At 35.0% G+C, this 24504-nt stretch overlaps 5 protein-coding genes across 6 annotated transcripts; 3 read left to right on the forward strand and 2 right to left on the reverse strand.

Annotated features, from left to right (window-relative positions):
- Positions 1–1607: 1607 nt before the first annotated feature.
- Positions 1608–3688, forward strand: LOC104745854 (NAC transcription factor 56). Its single transcript, XM_010467218.3, has 3 exons — positions 1608–2059; positions 2263–2570; positions 2687–3688. Exons 1-3 carry the CDS (start codon positions 1867–1869, stop codon positions 3293–3295), a joined length of 1110 nt encoding a protein of 369 aa, XP_010465520.1. The 5' UTR covers positions 1608–1866; the 3' UTR covers positions 3296–3688.
- A 3871-nt stretch (positions 3689–7559) lies between these two features.
- LOC104745857 (uncharacterized) lies at positions 7560–8126 on the forward strand. Its single transcript, XM_010467220.3, has one exon. The coding sequence runs from the start codon at positions 7683–7685 to the stop codon at positions 8007–8009; it is 327 nt and encodes a 108-aa protein (XP_010465522.1). The 5' UTR covers positions 7560–7682; the 3' UTR covers positions 8010–8126.
- LOC104745856 (peptidyl-prolyl cis-trans isomerase CYP37, chloroplastic) lies at positions 8052–10881 on the reverse strand. 2 transcript variants are annotated; one of them, XR_015581933.1, is made up of 12 exons: positions 10603–10877; positions 10205–10468; positions 10018–10107; positions 9804–9899; positions 9527–9634; positions 9380–9429; positions 9199–9301; positions 9030–9088; positions 8756–8914; positions 8555–8677; positions 8421–8470; positions 8052–8328 (listed from the first exon to the last, which is right to left on the reverse strand). XR_015581933.1 is itself a non-coding variant. In XM_010467219.3 (12 exons), exons 1-12 carry the CDS (start codon positions 10777–10779, stop codon positions 8202–8204), a joined length of 1401 nt encoding a protein of 466 aa, XP_010465521.1. In that variant the 5' UTR covers positions 10780–10881; the 3' UTR covers positions 8052–8201. The 2 variants fall into 2 exon arrangements, 1 of the variants encoding a protein (XP_010465521.1); XM_010467219.3 differs by having other exon boundaries at positions 9035–9088; positions 10603–10881.
- A 504-nt stretch (positions 10882–11385) lies between these two features.
- LOC104745858 (uncharacterized) lies at positions 11386–15694 on the reverse strand. The gene is made up of 4 exons (XM_010467221.3): positions 14643–15694; positions 12712–12988; positions 12097–12611; positions 11386–12018 (listed from the first exon to the last, which is right to left on the reverse strand). The coding sequence occupies exons 3-4, from the start codon at positions 12581–12583 to the stop codon at positions 11636–11638; spliced, it is 870 nt and encodes a 289-aa protein (XP_010465523.1). The 5' UTR covers positions 12584–12611; positions 12712–12988; positions 14643–15694; the 3' UTR covers positions 11386–11635.
- Positions 15695–20558: 4864 nt separating this feature from the next.
- LOC109129247 (uncharacterized) lies at positions 20559–22739 on the forward strand. The gene has a single exon (XM_087487886.1). It carries the CDS (start codon positions 20696–20698, stop codon positions 20900–20902), a length of 207 nt encoding a protein of 68 aa, XP_087344012.1. The 5' UTR covers positions 20559–20695; the 3' UTR covers positions 20903–22739.
- The last annotated feature ends 1765 nt before the right edge of the window (positions 22740–24504 follow it).

Genomic DNA, 24504 nt, shown 5'->3' on the forward strand with positions numbered 1-24504 from the left:
ATATAAAATCATAAATATTGTTTACAGATATCTCACAATATATAACCAAATTATATTTTTATACATATATACAATTTTGTATTTAATTGCTCGATTTTAGTAGATACCGATTTAAATTATTTCTATAAATATTTAGATGATTTTGTATATTAGGTAACATCATAATTTCTTGTTTCCGGATATATCTCAAAATATAAAATCAAATTAAATAAGTTTACATATATACAATTTCGAAATTAATTGCCCAAATTAAACATATACATAAATATCAAAATTATTGTTTCCTTAAATTGTTTACGCAAAACTACTTACCTTTTTTGAATTTTATTGCAGATGCTTGTTTCGATTCTGTTTGGATACGGGAGTATGAAAAACAGCTCTGAACAGTTAATACATGATCCGAACAGAATTAATCCAGGACATATAGGATCCGTGCATTTTTATTATCAAATTTACTTTAATATCCCTTTTGTATTGTATGCTATTTAATTTATTTAGGGTCATTTTATATCATATATTTCAGGATTCATTTTGCCATGTAAATAATGCTTCCCTTTTAATAGTATAGATAGTAAAGATATATCGAGTATTTGATTTTTTTTTTTTAATGTGTTACTGTAATTTTGTCATCAACTAATGACGACGAAAGCGATTTATATCTTAACAATTTATATTTTCTCTTTTGCAAAGAGATATCGTTTTCTGACGTTAATCTCAGCCTCATCTTGGTTTGTCGTAGTTTTTCTGTGTCGCGAGGCTATACTTAAAAAAAGTCATTAACGCAGAAGAAAAAATAAATAATGACTAATTAACCCTCATGCAATTTGGTAATTACACAGACTCGACATGATTAGTCAGGCTTTGTATATGTGTCGCATTGTCGCCACATTTAGATCCTTTAGTGCAACCAAAACACACTAAACTCGGCTGAAATTTGGGATTTTTTTTTATAAAAGTTTTTACTTAATTATAACTGATTACTGATTAACATCAAATATATGTTTCCACACTATTTCAGTAACTAAAAGGTATAAATGGTAATGTTGACGTAAAAAAAAAACAGAGATTAGTAATGTTTGAATCTTTTTTTTTTAAGACAAGTTCTGTTATTTTTAATAACGCTTTTGATAGGGTTTATAATCAGGTGCAAATAGCTAGTTTTACACAGAGCGAATAAATGTATAAACTACGTGTAATGTTTTGAAAAATTGTGTGGTATTGAAAATAACATTTTTGACAATATAATTTCATCTTAAGAAAAACATGGAAACAACTGATCACACATTGACCACTTGAGAGTATATATTTCCGAAATTCGAGTTCTTCTATATATATATATTTTTTGCCAACCATTATATCCAAAATTTAGTCATTATCGAAAGATAATCTGTTTAAAACTAAAAAAAAATATTTCAAGAAAGTTAATTACCATACTACATAATATAATAATAGCATTATGTCGTTTATATGACATCATGTGAGAGTGCTAACTGCTAGCTTAAGTGTCATTATTCTGTAAAAACATATAGTATGGTACTTTGTAAATTTACGTAAATCTCCGGGGGGTGTATATATAAATATGTAAGAAAGAACAGAGGATTAAAACCCACACAAAATTGGCATTTTATACAGCCCATTTAAAAGAATGATAACGCCGACTCTGTGAAGCATTTTTCAGCACTCCCTTCCCCCAACCCCAACCCCAACCCCAACCCAAAAAAAAAAAAAAAAAACAAAAGAATCTCTCTAAACAATTTTTTTTTTTTTTTTTTGGTAAAAAAGAGAGTATAAAATCTCAGAGAGTAGTAGTAATATGAGCTTATTCTCCTACCAAAACTTCCGATCACTGTACTAGATTTCTCTATAATGGAGAGCACCGATTCTTCCGGTGGTCCTCCTCCACCGCCGCAACCTAACCTTCCTCCAGGTTTCCGCTTTCATCCAACCGACGAAGAGCTTGTGGTTCACTACCTCAAACGCAAAGCTGCTTCCGCTCCTTTACCTGTCGCTATCATCGCCGAGGTCGATCTCTATAAATTCGATCCATGGGAGCTTCCTGGTACGTACTGTACACACCCTCAACCATCATCATCATCATCAACTCTCTCTCTTTTTTTTTTTTTCATTATTCGATTCCTTTGAATCTGTTAGTTCTTTTTTTATTTTCTTGTTTTTTTCTTGAGATCATCTCTGTGTTGTGATGGATGACGACGTATGATCTAACTGTTTTGTTTTTATTTTTTCTAATGGTTATATATATAGCTAAAGCGTCGTTTGGAGAGCAAGAATGGTACTTCTTCAGTCCTAGAGATCGGAAGTACCCAAACGGAGCAAGACCGAACAGAGCCGCCACCTCAGGATACTGGAAAGCAACCGGTACAGATAAACCGGTTCTTGCTTCCGACGGTAACCAAAAAGTCGGTGTGAAGAAGGCACTCGTCTTCTACAGTGGTAAACCACCAAAAGGCGTTAAAAGTGATTGGATCATGCATGAGTATCGTCTCATCGAAAACAAACTCAACAATCGACCACCTGGTTGTGACTTCGGCAACAAGAAAAACTCACTCAGGGTATTATATGAATCATCTTTAACTATATGATTTTTTTCGAATAATCTTGATCTTGAAATTTTCTTGATCTTGAGTTTTCTTGATCTTGATTCTTTTGTTTTTTTTCTTGTGTGTAGCTTGATGATTGGGTGTTATGTAGAATCTACAAGAAGAACAACGCAGGTCGACATGTGGATAACGATAAGGATCACGATATGATTGATTACATTTTCAGGAAGATTCCTCCGTCCTTGTCAATGGCGGCTGCTGCTACTGGACTCCACCACCATAACCATAATGTCTCAAGATCGATGAACTTCTTCCCTGGGAGATTCTCCGGTGGTGGTTACGGTATTTTCCCCGACGGTAATAATGCAAGTTTATACGACGGCGGTGGCATGGGCATGATCAACAACAACATGGGTACCGACTCATTGGATCATCATGACAATAACAACGTTGACGTCGTTGGTTTGAACCATGCTTCGTCGTCAGTCCCAATGATGATGATGGCGAATCAGAAACGACCTCTTCCTGTGCCGTATTGGCCTGTAGCGGAGGAGGAGCAGGACGCATCTCCTAGCAAGCGGTTTCACGGTGGAGGAGGAGATTGTTCGAACATGTCTTCTTCGATGATGGAAGAGACTCCACCAATGATGCAACAACAAGGTGGTGGTGTGTTAGGAGATGGGTTATTCAGAACGACGCCGTACCAGTTACCTGGTCTAAACTGGTACCCTTCTTAAATCAAAATATGTGTTTTTAGCCGCCGGTGTGAAGAAAATTTTTTCCGATTGGTGGGGGTTATTTAAAATTTATATAAATTTGAGATTTGTGTATATGTTTTGGGGTTAATTAAAAATTGGTCATAGGGGTTAGAGGTAAAAAGGAGATTATTTAGAGAGGCGGAGAAGTGAGGCAACATATACAAGAAACATAGGATTTTTCTTCTTGAAAGAACGATTACTGTTTCTTGATTTTTATTATTAAATGTATAAATTATATACTTAGATGTTTATATATATATATATATATATGCGTAGAGATTGTATAGATGCATATAGTTCTCTCAGTGATATTTTGAGATTGTATTTTCTTGTAAAGGAGATGATTTAAGAAAAAAAAAATAGTTGTGTAAACTGTGTTATTTCTTCACATATGCTATATATATCAATGATGTTTTGGATTGAGATATTGCTTATAAAGCTTTGGAAGATATTTTCTATGTACATATGAGATGCATGACTGATGAGGATAGTCGATGGATCGTATCATTAATAGAATATCAATATTCTAAAGCTTGGCTAAAGCACTTCTTTTGAACAAAAATGGGCACTAGCTAAGCCATTGTATGGAGTGGATTAAACGATTATTTAACCTAAAATACTTTTAAAATATCTGACCAATTTAGTCATCAGTTTTACTAAAACCGTGGTGATAGAGAAACATCCGAGAGTAATAATAAAAAGGATTTTGTATATTTTTCAAAACAAGAACTCCTCCAAGTGGATTGTTATTTAGACTCATCTCTTATTTCTAGCCCATGACTTGCCTTTTCCTAATTTTACATGCCACTTCTTATATAACGACGCAGTTGCCACTGCATGTGTAAACATTAAAAAAATACATTTACATAGACTTTAAAAAAGATCGTGAAAACCAATCTTCTTTAGAAACATCCTGAACATGCTGAACTGATTCAAAGTAATGATAAGCTTCAACTACGTACGTTGTGTAGATAAGAAATTTCAATTATTGCATGTAAAGCTATAAATATAATATATTATGATATTAATGTTTTTATATACATACGAGGGCCATCTCATGTTGATTGTGATTTATCTTCTTATTTTCTATCATATTTTTTGTTTGTTTTGTATCATTAAATTCATACCAAACCAATCCTCAATTTATAGAGTAAGAAACTATTTTTGTATCGTCAAATCTTGTTGGAAGCAAGAGCCAAACAAACTCGCAACTGGAATAACGAGAAATAAAGAAGAAGAAGAAGAAGAAGAACAGATTATATGATTATCTTAAACATAAAAATTTGCGTTGTTTTATATGTTATATAATCTCCTTTTTTTGTTCGACAGCTTCATATGTTATAATCTTGTACTAGTTTACAGTTTTGTTAGTATAATAGTAATTCAAAGATAAGAAAAACGATTTTATGGGGAAGTGTTTTTAGTCAAGTGGTTATAGCACCACCTCTGCGACCGATCCCACCGGAGTTTGATTCTACTAAGTCGCGTTACCCCGCGTTGTAGGGATTGGCTATGAATCGGGCCTTGTCGATTCAATGATGACAAAAAAAAACGATTTTATAACGTCTAAAAAAGAAGGTAAGTCCATCACACCCGAGATCGTGTCCCGGCTCCTACGAATGTAGGAATTTGGCTAATGGGCCGGTCAGTTGTGATCCAATGGTTAACAAAAAAACGTCTAAAAAAAACGTAAATAAAAGCAATTGAATCTACTATATTGTAGAACATATTTAACTTACCTCAACCTGTAGTAATTTTGTCACTGATCATAATTAATTATATGATATGAACAAATAACCTCCTACTTTAATTTAAAGAGTTTCCAGATATGTTCCCTAATGTTCAGGTGTGGGTGTCATTTTCTGCTCACAATTTTTCTTTTCTATATCCGCTCACAACCTTACTTTTTTTTTCTTTTTCTTCTGTCAATCTGCTCAGAACTTAGATATTTGATTAGACATCCCCCAAATATATTCCGTTAACCATACAATTACAAGCACACCAAAATAAATGTAACTTTAAGGAAATAGTTTTATTAAACTTTGTGTCGTCATGCTTTAAAGTTGTTTTAAAAGAAACTATAAACACTACGATATCTGAAAAAAAACTGGGTGTAGAAGAAAAATAGAATCAAAAGATATATTGCATAAAAGCATACTGTGTGTGTGGTACATTAAAAAAAAAATATATGGCCAGCAATGGACCATATGCTTCTACATCAGCAAAAGGAATCATTATCTTTAAACCAAGAAATTAAAGACGCCTTTAATTACATTCCTTTTCTGGACAATAAGTACAAACCACCTTTCAATTTTTCTTATATATCATTTTGGAGAACATATTGTATTTATTTCAGATTACACTTGCCATATTTTTTCACATCCAAATCTTCTCTACATTTTCTTAATTCTTATATATATATATATATATATATATATATATATATATATATCCTTGAGGGTCATACGATTCCTTGAAGGCTTGAACTATCTTTATTTCAGATTCTGTCTAAATAGAGTTAGCAACAAAAAAAAAAGCGATTAAAAGATGAAGAAAAAAGGGAAAGTAGAGCAAGGAAAATGCATAATGAAGATCGACGACATGCAAATGTAAAAGCAGGTCGTTTGGCACGCTATGCACACACGTCTATGCATGATGTTCTGTATGTAAACAATTTTCCTTCCTATTGGCTTGTTTGAACTAATTCTTTGTTGACAAAAAAAAAAAATCGACGACAGCTATGTAATAGAAAAGCAAAACAACTGTTACATTTTGTGGATAGATTCTTCATATGAAAACCAGTTTATACGTTTTGCTTTAATGGATTGTACAATAAGATCCTAAGAAGTCAATATCTCTTTTAGAACATCCAACTCAAATTTAGTTCCACAACAATTGTTAATAACAACCACAACAAACATGAAAGATAAAGAGCACCAAAGCGGCATCAATCTATTATTACTACTGCAATTGGTTTACCTCATAAACACATCATGATGTTAGTTTGCCCCATACAAACAGAAGGTGTATGTGTGTGTGTATATGTAATAAATTGGGTGATGATCGATACTTATATTTTGTGGATTTTAGATAAAGAAAAAAACAAAAAAAAAAGTGAGGGATGAAATATTAATGAAGGTAAAATAAGGGTTGGTTGGTGGAGAGATAATGAAGAGATGAAATATAGACGGATCGGGGAATATGAACCAACGCTGTCTTCAACTCTCTATTTGGACTACATGACGATCCTTTTGATTACGATAGGAGTGAATTTTTAGAAACCCTCCAAACTATATATTTTTTTCTTAAAGATATTTATTATTTGTAGAAGGATAATAAACACTTTAGTTCACGAATTCAGTTATTTTGTGTGAGTCATCATTACATGATGGAGTCATGGACGTACAATCTAAATGATGACTCCTGATGGGATCCGCCTTCTACCTGTTTGCTAATCATGTTAATGTTGTATGAATTGATGTTTTGTTTTATATTTATAATGTTGAAATTAGTCTTTGATTTAAAATTTGCAACAAATGATATTTTTTATAATGTCATGGACGAACAGTTTCATCTTCTTATTGTTTCAAAAGGACGAAGAGTCGTTCATGGGATAATACAACAAAACTTGTTTGTTTTCTATTTTGGCGCAAATTTATTTAGGATTACAGCTAGAATTACAAAGTACATTCCATTTTAGCTTAAAGTTAAACTAATGACCCACACACAATGGTATAAAGGGAAACAAAATTAGAGGAGGTCCAAATAGCCAAATTATGCAAAATCCCATTGACAAAAAAATTCCAATATGATATAATGACTATACCAATTATTTAAAGTTAAATGGACCTCTTGTGGAGGTGGGAAACTTAATATGGACCTCACTAAATTACTAACTATTCCCAGTATGGTCTTAAGACTCTAAGCTCTACAGTAGAATGGATCCATCCTATTATAGAAAGATTTGGACATTGTGTTTGTAAAGCTGTTAAAAGAATTAGTATATTAGTAGTAGAAAGAGTTTGGCAGAAAAGTACTTCTTATACTGTGTAATGTTTCATTTGGTAAGGCATTGAAGTTTCTCACTTTGATCTTCAAAAGATGCGTCGTTGACTTGTTGGTGAAATGGAATTGGTCAAACATTCAAACTTTGACAAATTGGGAGCATTCGGAATTTGAAAAGTAGACCAACCTCTCCATTACAATAAAACATGTAACCAGGTCAATGGTGCTGTTCTCTAGCTCCACATTAATATAAAGAAAGAAGACTCATTGACTCTCTCTCTCTCTCTCACACACACAGCTCATTTATAAAGAAACGTTTCTTGCACAATTCTATGTAAGAAAGAGAGAACAATAGTAACTTATGCAGGTTGTGAGAAGGAGGATCCCATCAGGAGAAGGCGTTGAGATGCCTGGAAGATCCGAGACAGACAGGGTCAGAAGGAGGAGTCATCATGGCTCAGGTCTTAGGGTTCGAGTAGCTTGCACGTGCTCTGGAAGGCCTGGCTCGACTAAGTGTGCACGACACGGGTTTGCTGTGCCAAGCGATGAGAGGCTTATGAGGAAGGCCAGTGACGGTAGCAAAGAAGTGTTAAGGAGAGCTTTAACGCCTCCGATCAGGCGGATGAATCTCCGGTGGTTGAACTTCCGACCAACACCTAGCCGGCTCTGTAAAATGTCTTCTGTTTGATATCATAAAACTGAGAACTTTTTTGTTTTGTTTGAATGTAAATAAACTTCAAAGGCTTTTCTTTTTCTTTTCTTGTAATGTTGGAAATCAAATAAGATTCAGACCCAATTGCAGAGATTTGAAACTTAGCACTCTGTTACGGGGACAAGATAAGTGTTAGAACATTTTTGGATACAAAGAAGGAAGGAAGAATCAAGTGGATGAGTTGTTGTTTTGAGCAGGCAAAATAAGGCGATCTTGGCCTTCGATTAGTTTTGCAGATTTGATTACATCTCCTGTCTTGATCTGCCCAAGAATATCTCTACCTGCTGTTGTGTATCTGTAGAATTTTGGAGCAAACAACAAAACCATCAATTCAAGTGCAACTTCAAGTTCTGCAATTTCGAGTAAGGAACGTTTTAAAGCCAATACCCGAAGACAGAGAACTGCCCTTCGTCAAAGGATAAACCTCCTAAGCCAGACTGCAAATTAAAAACAAGTTCAGAAGGAAGCTCCTTTGGCTTTAAAATGGGATCAAGCTAAGGAAGTTTTGGAGTGATGCATACGTTTCTTTTATCGTATAGGTAGAAGAAGAATTGGTAAGGAGAAGAGTAGTCCTCTGAGTTTTCGCTGTGAGCCATTGCAACAGCTCCATAAACCGATAAAGGAAGAACTGGTAACTCCCCATCCTTCCAAAGTCGAAATGCAAAAAAAACAAAGTCAGCTTTGCCGGTTTCTATTTGAGAGTAGAAGCATTTTTGTTATACCTGAACACTCAATGGGGTTCTGTAGAGAGGTTCGAACTGTCCAGAAGGCATTACTTCCAATGGAACACTAACACTCTCCACCTTACCACTCCCATCCTCTGTGATAACAGCTTGGTTCACCGTATTGAGTTTGACTCCATCATATGCACCGCTAGTTACCTGAAAATTCCGAGAAGCAAACAGTTTGTGCCACATGATTTCAAGATTTAAGAGTATAGTCTCTTCTTAGGTTCAAGATGTGTAGCTAACAAAGGTTAAAGTTAGAGTAAACTACCTTACCAGTTTTGCGAAATTCCCTGCTGTTAGGGGTGCTGAATATCCATCTATAACGATCTGAATCCATAATATAAGCAAAGCAGCGTCTCGTGAACGAACATCTCGAAAGATTGTGGAGCAAAATATAAGAACAGCAATTTTTCTTTGAAAACATTAAACTTTGATACCTGGATTGTAGCACTTTTTCTTTGATCACCCCCAGCTTCAGCTGAAAATGTCGAACCATCACCTTTCTCAATTGTCATTTCCACAGTTCCTCTACCTGCTAACCTATAGTTCCACAGAAGATCTGTTTTATTTGCAGCTAACAAGAGGAGTCTAACTCAGAGAAACAGAAATGGGACTCACTTGGGATAGTTTAAGTATTGCTGAGGAAGTAAAAATGACAATCCAGATGCCTGCAACAACAATTTCTAACATCAGCAACTAAATCTTGTGCTTATGTTTTTCAACATACCCAGAAGAGATGAGATGGGCCAGAAGAATTGCATGTACCTGTAATAACTCCAATTCCGCAACAGTATCTAGTGATGCTGCCAGGCCAAGGGACACTTTATCAGGATCTTGCTTCTTAATAGATGTTATTAGTGACTGAAGTCCACCCTATAAAACAAAGGATTACAAGGTTTTATACCCGCTAATACCAAAACCAAATGAGTTTAGCTGCAAACTAAGAGAACATTTCATCAAACAAAACCAGATCATCTTTCACCAAACTTTTAAGAAATTGTCCATCAACTTGAAATAGAGTAGCGGTTTAATTCCTACGTACCTTGCCGTCAATCATAGTTGCATACAGCTCTGAACCCTTGTCTTTCAAGTCTGCTGGTATACTAGCCAATATCTTATCCTTATCGTCTATAGCCACCTGAAACAATTTCGTCAAAGAATTCAATCTTGTGCTTCCAACTATTCTTGCAAACATAATACAAATCACGAACTAAGTCTGTAACTTCAAAACCAACCAATCAAGAGTCTTTAATTACCTTTAGAGCTTTTTTGACATTGCTCTCCATGGTACCATAAGGCTTTCTTTGCGGAATTCTCAGAAGATATGATATATCTTCCAATGAAGCCTAAGCAACGAAAATAGAGTACACAACACAATGAGTAATCACTAATTACCAAAACCAAAATTAACTAATATCAAGTCCAAGACAGTGTATGACAAGCCTGTATAGTCTTCATGCTTGGATTAGCAGGAATAGCCTTTCTTAGAGCAAGTTCACCAGTTCTTGGAACTTTCGTGTCCGGAGAATAAAGAACTGCCTCTGCAGGTGAAATGTAAGCAGAGTCTAGACCACCAAGCAAAGGCATTGGAGACCAAACTTGAACAAATATCAAAATCGTTGCAACTAATTTCTCGAGTTTCTTAGTTCCAGCTTCAAAAAGGTTCACCTTTGAATCAATTGAAGACTCGTAAGAATGTATAATTTCCTGCACTGCTGAAAAAAACTTTTCAGTAGACGAAAGTTTTTATCACTAAAACCCTAAAAAATCGAATCTTCTGCCTAGAGATGAAGAACAATATAATAAGTAAGCCCTAATGTGACTATATTTTAAAACCTGACCTTAGTGTTACCAATCTTACTGGATGTAGAAAGCAAACGCATGCGGAAATCTCCAGAATTGGTTCGATTAAAGGGTAATTTGGGTTTTACTAAGAGTGATCTACGGTTGAGAGGTGAAGGGTGGAGAAATAAAATCCGGTGAGAGCCGATGGTGGAAGAAGACAAAGAAGAAGCCATTGATGTTGTGAGTGAAAAGCTTTACAAGTTACAGAGAGACAAAAGGATTAGAGAGAGAGAAGGAGCGATCTTGGCGCGCCTCATCTTCGATATGATTACGTGTATCTACATGAATGGATACACGTGGCTTCTTGTGAAGTTTAGAAAAACGTCGTGGTGTTTGTTTTTGCAGACTGCAGACGGCATTGCTTCTTGTATATTAACTCAACGTTTTGAGAATTCGCTTGTGCACGCTTTGCCGTGTCTGTGTGTTCGTTCTACGGAAAAAGTTTAGAAGTTAATAGTAGCTTTTTTAAGGCTTGGCCCAAACGTGGCCCAAGTAGATTAAAATAATAAATAAAGGGGACAGATATTACATTGACGTGATGTGACAATGACTGGTCATTTAATGCCTCAACGATAAATCTACATAGACGACATTCTTGAAATTCACTCAAACAAAGGTCGAATTTTTTTTTTATTTTATCTTTTCGTTTACACAGTTTTGCTACTACTCTCCCACCTCCACGACGTTAGTTTTGTACCACTGTACCAGCGTTTGAAAACGCTAACGCATCAGTAAAAAGCTCTCATATCTTAATCACACACATACTAGAAGATTCACCGTTAATAATATGCTAAAGCTTTTTTATATATAAATACAAGACTGTAAACGCAACCGCAGCGTTTTTGCCTCTTTCATCAAAGCATCTGGTTCCGCTTCGCCTCCCCAGACGCCCACAACATACGTTTTGATGACTTACATTCGTAATTAATAATATATCACAATTATAGTTTTCAAACCTCCAGACTTGGACTACGTGCCGTTTCCTATATAACGAACCAAACACACAACGCTGCCGTTTTGTACGCCACGTCAACATCTCCAATCAAGACGGACTTCACGGGGTCCGGCGACGAGTTCACTAGGTTTCCTGAAAGACACGATATGGCTTCCGGCCATAAACGCCGTAACTCGCTCAGAGACTCGGATATCTTCCATCTTCAGCTCATGTAAACGCCGCACGTACTCCGGCACGTGTAAAAGATCCCAAACCACACACAAACCACCAGGCTTCACAACCCTAACAATCTCACCGAGAACTCTCATCCTCTCCGCCGCCGCTTCCACCGATTTCTGACCGTGCTCTTTCCCCACCGTGTGAACGAACACAGAAGACACCACCACGTCGAAGTAATTATCCCCAAACGGTAACGTCCTCACATCTCCTTCACGGCAAGTCACATACTCTTGAACACCTACGCGAATTTTTTCGAATCAATCTCAAATTCGATTTCACCAAATCGATTTAGGGGAAAATGTTTGTTTGTTGTTACCTTCGAGTTTAGCAGTACGGAGAGTGGAGAGAGTAGTGCGTTTAGACCGGTCTAACCCGACGACCCGACCGGAGCTACCGGTTTTCTTAAGCTGCGTAGCGACGGCATTGAGGAGAATACCACGTCCACATCCGAGATCGAGAGCGGTTTTGACACAGGACCAGTCACCGACGGAGCTGACCATGCGTTGAGCCATCTCGTACTGAAGCGGAACATCGGAGTAGACGAAATTAGCGGCGGCGAAGAGGAGACAGACGGCGGAGAGAGCGGTGACAGCGCCAGTAAAACCGGCGGCTAACCTGGAAGCGCCGGAGAGGAAGAAGGAATCGAGGAAGAAGCAAATCTGGTCGAAGTAGATGAGGAAGAGAACTGAGAGAAGAGAGAAGAAGAAAGCATGGAAGAGAAGGAAGACGAGTGTTTGCCATTGCTCGATTCCGTAGATGGCGTAGATCTGAGTCCAATCTCTGTTTCCGGCGGTTTTACCCATTTTTTTGTTTTCGAAATTCCGATCAAATCTGAGACGAGTCAAGAAGAACAAAATCAGATCTATTAAGAATGAGTTCGTCACATTTTGAAATTTCGAATGGGCAAAGTAAGATAGTAAAGAACAAGTACCAGACGAACCAGAGACCGATGAAAACAAGATGTTTTCAGATCTCAGGAGTTTGAAGTTTTAGCAAATTCTTGAGGTGGAATAAGCAAAGCCAGCTGAGAGAATAAGAGTTAGATCAAGGAGGATGAACTGATGAAGAAGATGTGAGGTCCGTTACAGGAACATGGTTGTGACTTGTGAGAGAGAGAGTGAACTTATGAAGAAGAAGAAGAAGAAGAAGAAAATAAATAAAAGGGAATTACGATAAAAAGGGTATTTTGCTAAAACTTTTGGTCTTACCTAGGGGTGTCAAACGGGCATGTCCGCGCCCGAACGGGCTGACCGTGACGGTCCCGTATTTTCAGTGATCCGCTGCGGACAGGTCCGCCACGGGCGGCGGGCAAAGTATCACTGCCCATGCCCGCTCCGCCTAGCTTTGCGGACTAACGGGCATGCCCGCGGGCATCTCTTCTTTAGAAAGATAATCACTTTCATACGATAAGATTCTGCAAGTTCCTCTTGAATATTGTTTTTCTCTCTTGTGCAAGGAGCCAACTTCAGTTTTAAGCTCTCTAACTCCTGCTCCAAGCTAGCTGTTCTATTAGAGCCATATCCAACAATATCTATGAGGTGAAGGGAAAAATAAGGTAGCATTCAATTGCTGAATAAGGAACTTAAATCTAATAAGGAAGTGGGATAGAAAATAAGACACCTCTGGAAATGCATCCGAGTAGCCACACCAAGAATTCTAGGTCCACCTTGTTGCATGCACAACTGTTCAATATCTTTCTATAGTTCACTACGCTCTAGTTATAAGAAATACTAGTGGTCAGACTCAACATATATCAGGTAATCAAGATGCAGAAGTAAAATGGAGTCTCAAAAAACCATGATAGATAATATCTTCACAAAAGCATAACGCACAGAGTAGCCAAGGTCAAATTAAGTGCATAACCCAAAAGAGAAAGGGAAGAATTTCTGAAAGTGTAACAAGTGATGATGTCGTCATACACCATTTGCTATAAACTAACTCAATATCAAGTTTATTAGAAGAAAACACAAGTAAATAACTAAAAGAGAAAAATAATCTTTTGCATCAGAGAAGGCAAAATGCAGCAGAATACACTTGAAGAAGGCTGCAGAGAAGCAAAAACGTAAGACTAAAAAACCATTTCTACAAGCCTAGAAACATGTCCAAGGTCTAAATAACTAGTACCACCAAGAGAAATACACAAAAAGAAACTACAGTTGAGAAATTGAGAAAACGTACCAAGTTCAAGTTGTTTGATTCGAGCCTTTAGAATCTCATTCTCATCTAAATTAAGATCCATACTTTTGATCTGCAGAAGATCAACAACACTTTGACAAAGTAAATAACTTGCTTGGAAATTTCAAGACTTTTGAGCAGATGGAAAGCTAAGAAGATATAAAAGCAGATTCTTAACAAAACCCAGAACTCATAAAATCAAAAAAAAGCATTCACCTTGAAACAACCTTAAGATTCAAAGTGATGTTCTTCCTCGTTAAAGCCCTAATTTTGTAGTAGTTGTTGTAACAACTAACAAGGGATTTAGGGAAGAGACAAATCAGAAATGAGCCCAGAAGATTGAAATTGAGAGACAAACACGATCAGCGAGAGAGAAAGTGTTTGTACCTTTTTCGTCTTCTTCGGATTTGACCCCGAATCTAGCCCGAATCTCCTCCCCTGTGCCGCACCATCGCTTGTGAACTGGCATAGAAGTGAATCAGTGATGGAACTGTGACAATTGCAAACCGCCCGTTTACCCCGCGGTCATCAGCGGTCACAATCCGCTTGACCCGCAAACCAAACGGGCTGAGTCCACGTGACCCGCCACTTTTTGGGCATCAAATTAAGAGCCCATGCCCGATCCGCTAAGCTACATAACGGGCTATGCCCGCGGGCCTAAAGCCCAATTGACACCCCTAGTCTTACCATTTTTTTCACGCGCTTTCTTTTTCACTCTATGCTTTTTGTCGGTTTCTGCATTTTCAAACCACACTGCTTTTTTTTTTTTTTGAATTTAAAAACCTAAAGTCGTTTGATTTTTTCTTTTAAATTAATTTGGAGGTTGCTAACAGAAAAATCATTAGTGTTAACCTTTTTCTTTAAAATTCAATTTAGATATTAGTACTGTATTGAATTATGTTTTTAAGATTTGTAATTTTGTATTTGTACTCTGCTTTTTTTTTGGTTTAACCAATACTAATTCCGTTTTTCTTGTTTCTCTTTGTTTACAGTAAACACTAATTAAAAAAAATTGCACTATGCAAGGTTAATTACCCAAAAGTGACAGTAAGTCATTAATATAAACAAATATTTTATGTTATTCAAATAATCCAAAACATTCAGATAATTTAGATTCAAATATTATCAACCTATGTAAATAAATATTAAATTATGCATTTACGCTAAAAAAAATATATAACTAAATCTATCATTTTATATAGATTGATTTTATAAAATTTGGTATTGTGTCTTCTTGCTGTTGTTCGGTGTTGTGATAGCTTTCTTGAGTATTGCGTCGTTTTCGTAGAGAGTGGTGTTGATTGAGAAGTTAGGCTTCACTCTTTGTACTTGCTTTTAAGATCTGTTGAGATCTGTTTGCGTTTGAAAGGCTTTAGTTTGACGTTCATTGGCGTACCAACGTCGTTGTCGCGTCCAGAAGTGAGTTGCTTGCCGGTTTATAAAGTCTTGAGAGATCGGTTCTCATCATGATAGAATGTGGTAGATGTTACTTCGGTTTGGCCATGAACATTTTTGGTAAATCTCATTCGCTGGTGCTTTATAAGAAGGGTGCTTTGTTTTTTTTGTTCTACTGTCTCTTTTGAGGTTTTATTGCCGGTTACCTTTGTTTTTAGTTTAAGATATTGTTTCTTTTCGTTTTTGGCTGTAGAATTTATGTTTAATATTTCTATTTTTAGACTCTGGAGACATAAATGTTGTCCGCCGGCTTACTGACTATGAAGATATTAATGTCGTTTGTCGACTTTAGCTTTGTATTTTACTTTTGGTTCTACAATAAGTAGATTAATAAAAAATTTAGTTGACAAAAAATTTTTTTTTTATAAAATTTGGTATATCATAGAGTAATAAAGGGGAAAGAACGGAAATTAAGTTCCATTTCTATATTATTACCACATACTAGGATCACAAACTAATGAGTGTACTACTTGACTTGGGACTTTTATATACTCAGTTACTATCTTCGAACACCGAGACAACATTAATTTTGTTGAACACAAAGTAGAGACCATGTGTAAAAAGTCTCTTCAAAGAAGAAGCGCGTTTCAGTGTTTAGATGATAAAACTCATAAAGGCGACAAAAATTTAAAGTATACATCTTCAAGATAATATTGTTTTATAGAATGTAGAAATATCTCTACACTTTATTAAATTGTAAAAATACTGTCACAGATATTAAAAAAGAAGTTTTGATAGCCAAATTAGCCAGTGGAGCTACCAATAGAGACGACGTGAGATCGGAATCATCCATAGATAATGTCTGTTATCATGCATGCACTATGTTCCCAGATTCGACATCGCCTGCAATTCTCTCCAAAGATAAGGAAATAAAAACACTATGAAATAGAAAAAAGACAATATGACTACATCTTCTTCTTCTTCTTCTTTTTTTTTTTTTTTATTGTGGAAAAAAAAAACTCATATTTTGATTTTAGGAAACAATTTACAACATATAGCTAGTCAAAAATATGGTAAACTCGAAGGCTCATAGATTGGCAAAGTTTACATATTGATATTGTATGTTCTCTTTTCATGAGTTCACACCTCCTATTACCTATATCCCGAATAGCGTAAGCTGGCAAAGTTTATTTTTAGCGTAAGTTGTTGTAAATAGGCAAAGTTTATTTACCTAATATCTATTGCAATTTGGGTTTAAATTTTCTGTTTTGTATTTGTATTATTCTAGTTTCCCTTGTTTTACGCTTACTTTGGGGAGAATAATTTATTTTTCCTTTGGCTTTGATTCCGGGGACTTAAATTTCGTCCGCCGATTTATGTTAATCTCATACTACTATATTACTTTAGTTATAAAAACTTCATATGACAAAAAAAAAAAAGTTGTTGTAAATTAGTAAGTTTTCAGTCACCAAGTTTCAGCCGTACATCTTACACTCCCACCACTTATCATGACGACACGTTTCATATTTGATTCTCCGTATTATTGTTACGTGAAAAGACCCATTGTTAAATTACGATCAGACAACAACTAGATTCTTTTTACAGGTATGCCTCTTTTAGAAACACAAAATCCGATAATTTCTCATAATCACACAAATTACGGATAAAATCGATTTCGAATCCGGTCATCAACGAATCTTTTAAACCTAAACTGACCTTACTTTTCTTTCCAGTTATTTCTAAAACCAAACTCGACTACGTCCAGATTCCAAACTTTATTACATATATGTTTTGTATTTTATTTTTGATGTTAATAATATTAACAACGCGCTGTCTCAATTGGCAACAAGTTAAATTAAAGAGATATATAATCATTAGCAAAATATTTTAGATCATGCTTTTCTTTCTTTCTCTTTTTGATAAAATACAGTATGTTCAAACAAACTTCCCACTGAATATTCAGACTCTTTATTTTAGTATTAATGCAAAAGAACCTACAAATATAGAATTTTTCGGGTCCCATAGTTTGACGAAATGCAAGCAAAACGTAAAAATCAGTATGGGAAACAGAAGGAGAGGCATTAACCCCACCGGCTTTATTAAATGCTCTTTTTGAATAACAAAACACACTAAAAGTCTAAATAACGCTTACGTTCCTACTTGCTACCACCAATTTCTTTCACATAACACAACTTCAGTATAAAACAAAAGAAAAGTCTATTTTATTTTCGAAAACAGAAAAACTCTAAAATATATCATTAAACTATGGGTTTGAAATTCGAATAGATATAACTGTTGAATTTTCAACGACGAAGAAATGATGGTTTGATGTTCGAAACTATTGAACTATTGATAGTCTCGCAAAACCAAGTTCTAGTTGATGTACTGTCTCGTTTTGATTCAGTTGCTTTCACTAATCGATTGCGTATGCGTTTTCAAGAGAATAAATAGTCTAAGGAACGAATGTTGAATACGATAAGATAAAAAGAAGAAAAAAGTGCATGAAGGCTGTCCAATAAAATGGTGGATTGTAGTAAGCACCTTTTGTACGTACCGTAATTATCACATGGACCAGTGACTGACCACTATGGAAACCTTAGCTAATAAAAAGGATATAACTATCAGAATTTATCGTCAGCAATACGTAAGTTATAGTGTTACAAAAGAATAGAAAAATACGTTTACATGCGCGTCCCTTCTTTTGGCTTTTGTATATTCTTTTGATTTTGGCCAAAAAAAAAAAAAAAAAAAGTTGCCAGAAGAGCTAGAAATGAAAGTTATCTATAAATATAAAATAATTCGGCTGTGTGTCAGTGTGTGGGACGACTAATCTCTGAAGGAGTATAGTACGTGAGACCTTAATTTTTAATAATCGTATCATTTAATGAAGTGTCGGTGTTCAGTGTGTTCACATATGCGGGATGCCTCATACCCAAACAGAGCTATCAATATATTTCTTGATTTTTGTAACTCACACATGACCCAGCTAAGCTATAGGAGAAGTTTATATTTTAAAATCTTATCAAATGTCAATATGTAAAATAACATTTTTTTGTTCTGTATCATCAACATTTTACTTTACACTGTCTAAGAGCATAGGCATTGGTTGGGACAAAATTTTGGTCCCTCAGATATATTAATCTTATTTTCAGAGTTTCTTAAATTTGGTATGAGCATTGGTGTCTCTCACAGTTGGTCCCCTGAAAAAAAAAATTATTTTCAAAATCATTTCTTCCTTACAAACCCTTTGTTGTAAGCTCCTACATGAACAAATCCATATCTGTTTCCAGACAAAATAATATGATTGGCAATCCAAAAGCAGCCTCGAGTACTTGTATAGATGTCCTGGTCGTCATCGCACCCATCATGCAGATTAGAGCACCGGATCGATCCCCTAAAGAGTACAATAAGTGGAACGAGTGTTGAACCAATGCAAACACTCCCGAGCTAGTTTTTCAGAGTGGCACAAAGAGCGTCACAGGCATTCATGAACACATCACGCCTGAAGTATACATATGTGGCTTTCGAAATGGCGACTTCTTGAACGTTTTTGAGAACCTGCATTGTCCAGGCAAGGCTTATCACGAGGATGGAGATGAAAAGTATATCTAGACGTGTTCTTGTAGCAGTAGCTCCACCGATTCCAGCAACCATGAAACTGTCACATGAAAAACAAACCCACACACAACTTTGACAAAGAAAAACAAACCCACACACATATATACTTGAACCATGAACCCAAAACTGTTTCTTTCACTCTGCACAATGTAACATATAACATCTTTTTCATTCTCATTCCTCCTTAAATGTTTCACTCTGCACAATGTATATGAAACAGTTCTTCTATAAACATACACACTCCAATGCACATGCTCTAAGAGAGAAAAGAGAAACCAATTAACAGTTTATTAAAATAATATATTTATGCATAAGAAAATAAAATTTTGTTTGTCTTTCCTTTACTTTACGTCATTTTTTTTGTTGTTTCATGAATGTGACATTTGAGATTCCATCCATTCTTCTTTCTTGAAAATTATTAAGAAAAAAGGAAACATGAATTTGATATCGATACTAATCCTTGTTAGTTTTGTCAAAAAAAAGAAGATTGTAACCTGTTCTGCTTTTTGTTTTTCATTTATATATTTTTCTTTATCAACAACCTGTCATGTAAGTTATGTTAAAGCATGTGATATTAGGAAAGCAATTTATATTGTTGGCGTACAAAATGCAAAACAGCCAGTGATGTAAGGACGTATATGTAAAATGATAAACATCCAAAACTCAAAAGCAGCCGTAGAGAGAATCTTTAAAATCTGAGAATAGTTTACGATAACAACCTGATTAGTTGGTAGACGCAGAACGACCTAACCCGTCGTTGACTAGTAGTAACCCTACTCTCTCAACTTTTTTTTATTTATCTAACATTCCTATTTGATTATTATTACTACCTAACACTTTCTAGCTTGTCTTAACGTGAAACTTAGCCATTAGTCAACTTTGTTATTGTTTCTACTATTCTGATAGCGTATAATAAGAATAGTAGATTTTCGAGTTTAGTGTAAGCTAGCCCAATAACATAGACATGGCGAGTTTTAATACTTATGTTTCAGGCCCATATCTATTTCTGTGCTTTAAATGTTAAGAATATGCATGGAATGAGAAAATTTGACAATTAAAGGTGGGGAGAATGGGTTTTTTTGCATGACCCATATTTTCGATAAGGAAACAATGATAAACTCAACCTCCAACTAATAGTTTTACACGTATCAGGAACCCAGTACATGATTCATCAATGACCTATATCGCCTTCACGCAATAACATATATGCAACACAACTCTTGTAAAAAAAAAAAAACCAAAAAATAATTTACTAATCAGTTTACTATTCAAGAATCAAAAACTCGTTAGCTATGATTTAGAACGTCACAACAATACATTAAATACTGAAAGCGTAACAAACAGTATCATTTCTCCTTGAGAATATAGGAATTAAAATATAAATGGGAGACCCTATCGAAATTGGAAATGAACATAAACAAAAATGAAATGAAGAATTCAGTTAGAGGTTGGGGGTTGTACGTGTGTGTCCGCACGCCAAGAAAAACAAAAAATCTCTTATAACTTATAAATATTATGTCTCGAATCATATTCTTATATATTAACAAATTCATTCTACGCCTAACACGTGTGCATCACAAAATAAATTATCTTGCGTATTTCTAACCCAAGTGTATCTTCAAGAAACACAACTTTTTTAGGACCAATATCGATCACAATCCTGCTTCACTATAAGGTTATTCTTTCAAGTTCATTTTTTCTTCTTCTTATTTGAAGGAACAACGAGAATGGTGTGTTTCTGTTTCTTGGTGGACCAGAAGAGGAAGGTTAAAGGGAGCAAACCGGCGGCGGGAATGTGTTCTCGGTGTGGTCGTGGAGCAAGAGTAGCCGACATGAAGACTTCGACGAGGTTCTGTCTAATTCCTATTTACTGTCGATCCTGGAGAGCAATCGTATGCAGCTTTTGTGGCTCTGTTCTTAAATCCTATCGTTGAGATTTTATTTTTACATGTTTTGCTACCTCTTTTCTAAATCCCCTTTTAGTTTTCTTATACAGTGTTTACTATTTTAAAAAGCCCCTAAAAAAGGTGTTCTGATTTTGATACTAGACTCTAATGTGAAAAGCTTACGCAAAATAGCGTGATATATCTAATTTTATCGATCACAAAATAAAAATTAGAACCGTGATTTATGTACAACCAACCATATTTGCAATTATGCAAAATTACTTATAAAGTGTATGATTTTGGAGCTCATTTGGTTTGAGGGCTCAACTCCATCTCATGGGTTTCAATTAAAAACAAAGAAGAAGCAACAAAGATAATGTAAAAGAAAATAGGCCATATAGCTATTAGGCATTAGCTACCATTTCATTTTATATATTTTAGATCCTTAAGAAAATGTGGAGAGGAGATACCCAACACTCACTTTTTTTTTTCTTTGCCATCACCCCGACACTCAAAAGGAATCGCGTGGTTGCAATTTTTTTTCTTTTTTGCTGTATCTTCCTCTATTTCCGGTCAAATCGGTTGAAGCTTGGTACTCCTCTAGTCGTTATCACGAATAATGTGCACTCCACTAGTACACTAACCATTTTTTTTTTTGGAATACCATGCTACACAAAATTTTCTTACATTAAACTAGGACATGTTGCATGAGGCAACCACAATGGCACGGTAGTGCTTAATTATATGTGAAAATAATATTTTAATCCTTGTGTTACGAAAGTAAGGAAATCAGCATGAAATTTTGTTAGCCGTGGCCCGTGGGATATAAGAGAGAGGAAAAACTGTGGAAAAGCATAAAAGTGAGGGGAAATTTTGCTAGCTCCGCATAAAGAGATTGGCCACTTATCAAGCGATTCGATTATTGCTTTGATGTCTATGTAATCAGTCTCGAAAGAGCAGCAATATAATTAGATTGAATACCAATCAATGATGCATCAATTAAGCTTAGAGTGCTTTTTTTTAATCTACTTCCAACAAAATATATAAAAGATTTCAAATCTTTTGGTCTCTTGGCTTCTGATTTTCACAACGTCTATTCAAATTATAATTTATCTTATTAACATGTTGAGATTTATACCACATCAGTCTTTGTGCGTGCATATATATCTCTAAACGCGCTATTGGTAGAAGAGTCCAATGGACAAAAAATTGTACATATTTTTTCAATGGGCATTAAGGGACGTTAAACGTCGGGACAAAAGTAAGTCTTCGTATCGTGACAAAAATATAAATAGTAAGTCTTTGTATCGTGCGCCTTGATGGTAAATGTAAGGACGAAAATTAGTTTTGACGTGGTCAATAATCATCAACTATAATATTGTAACATATGAAGATGTGTCTGTATATAAATAAACTCGTATCATCATTTCTCTTCATACATATCTTCAACTGAGTAATGGATACCAAACTCTTGTATTTTGTGCTGATGGCCGTGTTTCTATTGCTCAGTGTTTCCAAAATCTGGTGGGAAACTGCTCATGATAAACCGCGAGGTAAGTAACAAATATTAGTCACTAATTAAATTTGCAAACATCGAGTTAAACTATATTATTCAACTATTAATTTGTTATGTTATGTATATACAATCTTTTGATGTAAATTAAATTACTTTGTCTGCTTTTAATTAGTTCTCACGACAAAAGAGTGGCTCGATATACTCTTCGAAACAAAAACTGCGTTTCTTCGCATCGGATTTCACGAAGATCAAGAGTATTTTAGATCTTATTTTGTGCTTTAGACTATATTACACCAAGTGTACACATGTATTATAGTTTTCTCAACGGCTAAATTATTTAATTAAGAGGAAAAACTATATTTAATCAAACACTATATCCGCAGAAACAGACCATATGTCGGCAGATTCGGGTTGGAAGCTACTGAATCCGAAAAAGCCCAACAAGATATATGGAACCAAACCCTAGTTTTACTTCGGCGTATTTTAAAACAGAATTCTCCATCGGACGCCGTTCACTTGTTTTATTTCCCCTGTTTTAAATATGTTTTTATAATTAGTAAGATACATGAAAATATTCGAACATATCTTATAGCGATACATAATTTTTTCCCTCAATATCCGACGACTATATATCCTTATAATTATGATAAAAAAATAAAAAAAATAATACCTGAGTTAAATAAACAATTTGCTCGACTAATGCGTCCGTTAAACACTCGTGCTTTCCTTTTATAGCTTGTTGCCTATTTGTCGGACAATGTTTTTTATAAAATTTGTTAAAAGTTTTCGAGAAGAATCAAAAGTTGCTGCTACTAATTCTAGTTTTTCAATGAAAATGATAAATATAAATTTAGAATTGGAGAAGTTATTCTGCAACTTCTCCAATCTAAGCTTTTTTTATTAGTTTGATAGAAAAACTTAAACATTACATCATAACCAATAATATGTTCTACGGCCTTACTAGTTACTAATATGTCTAAAATTTGACATAAATACTCATATATGAATCAGTATATTCCATTAACATTAACCATTTCATCAGTATTTCTACATATCAGACCAAGGAGCCTTCTTTTTTCTGTCATCATATATACTTGGTATTATTGCCTGAAATTATTCTGATATTCTCCTGATTCTGGCCTGTATTATGTGTGCTTTATATATGAGATTTTAAATACTGACAATTAAAAAGAATAAAAATTGCGGTTTCATAGTTTAGTTTATGCTGCTTATGGATGTGGGAACATGCTTGTAATTTAATTGTTATTTGGTCGTCCATTTAATAAAAAGGTATACTGACAATTTTTTTTTCTTTGGAAGATACGTATTGTGAATAATGTATAAGGGATTTAGAATTAGAACATAATTATGATCCTTGAGATTTGTATTATTTTATTAACTAACCGAGAACATAAGCAAGAGAATCGTGGATAACCACCTAACGTATAAGAAACATGAGACATGTCACAATCACTTAAAAAGTTTTCCGATCAAAACTCGAGTAGAAGCACATGAATTTTCTAGATATAATAAAATAATAATAAAATAGTACTACAAGAAAATAGCTTAGAACTGACGAGCATAACCGTCAGTAAGCCGTCGGAAACACACATTACCGACAAATTACTGACGGATGCGTCCGTCGGTTCTAAATTGTCGGAAAAACAAATCTGTCGGAAATCCGTCAGTAATAACCGACAGATTTCCGACAAGCATTTACCGACAGATTACCGACAGATATACTGATGGTCGGTTTGTCGGTAATCCGTCGGTAACAACCTGTCGGAAATCCGTCGGATACTGGTTTGTCGGTAAGCCCGTCGGTAATTTTCTGTCAGACATCCATCGGAGATATATTTCCGACGATATTACCGACGAAACAATATCGGAAAATGTCCGTCGTTTCCGACAGATTTCCGACGGCATGTATCGGAAAATGTCTGTTGTTTCCGACAGATTTCTGACGGAAGTTTTTATTTTTTTATTTTAAATAGCATAATTATACAAAATTAATACTGAAAATATTTATTAAAACTGAAATACAAATTTAATACTGAAAATATTCAGAAAGTTAAAAGTTTGAGAGAAAATATTTTTTCAGTGAAAAATATTCTAATAACCGAAAACAAATAAT

The sequence above is a fragment of the Camelina sativa genome, chromosome 15, assembly GCF_030686135.1.
Source record: "Camelina sativa cultivar CO46 ecotype springtype chromosome 15, ASM3068613v1".
Taxonomy (NCBI): Eukaryota; Viridiplantae; Streptophyta; class Magnoliopsida; order Brassicales; family Brassicaceae; genus Camelina; species Camelina sativa.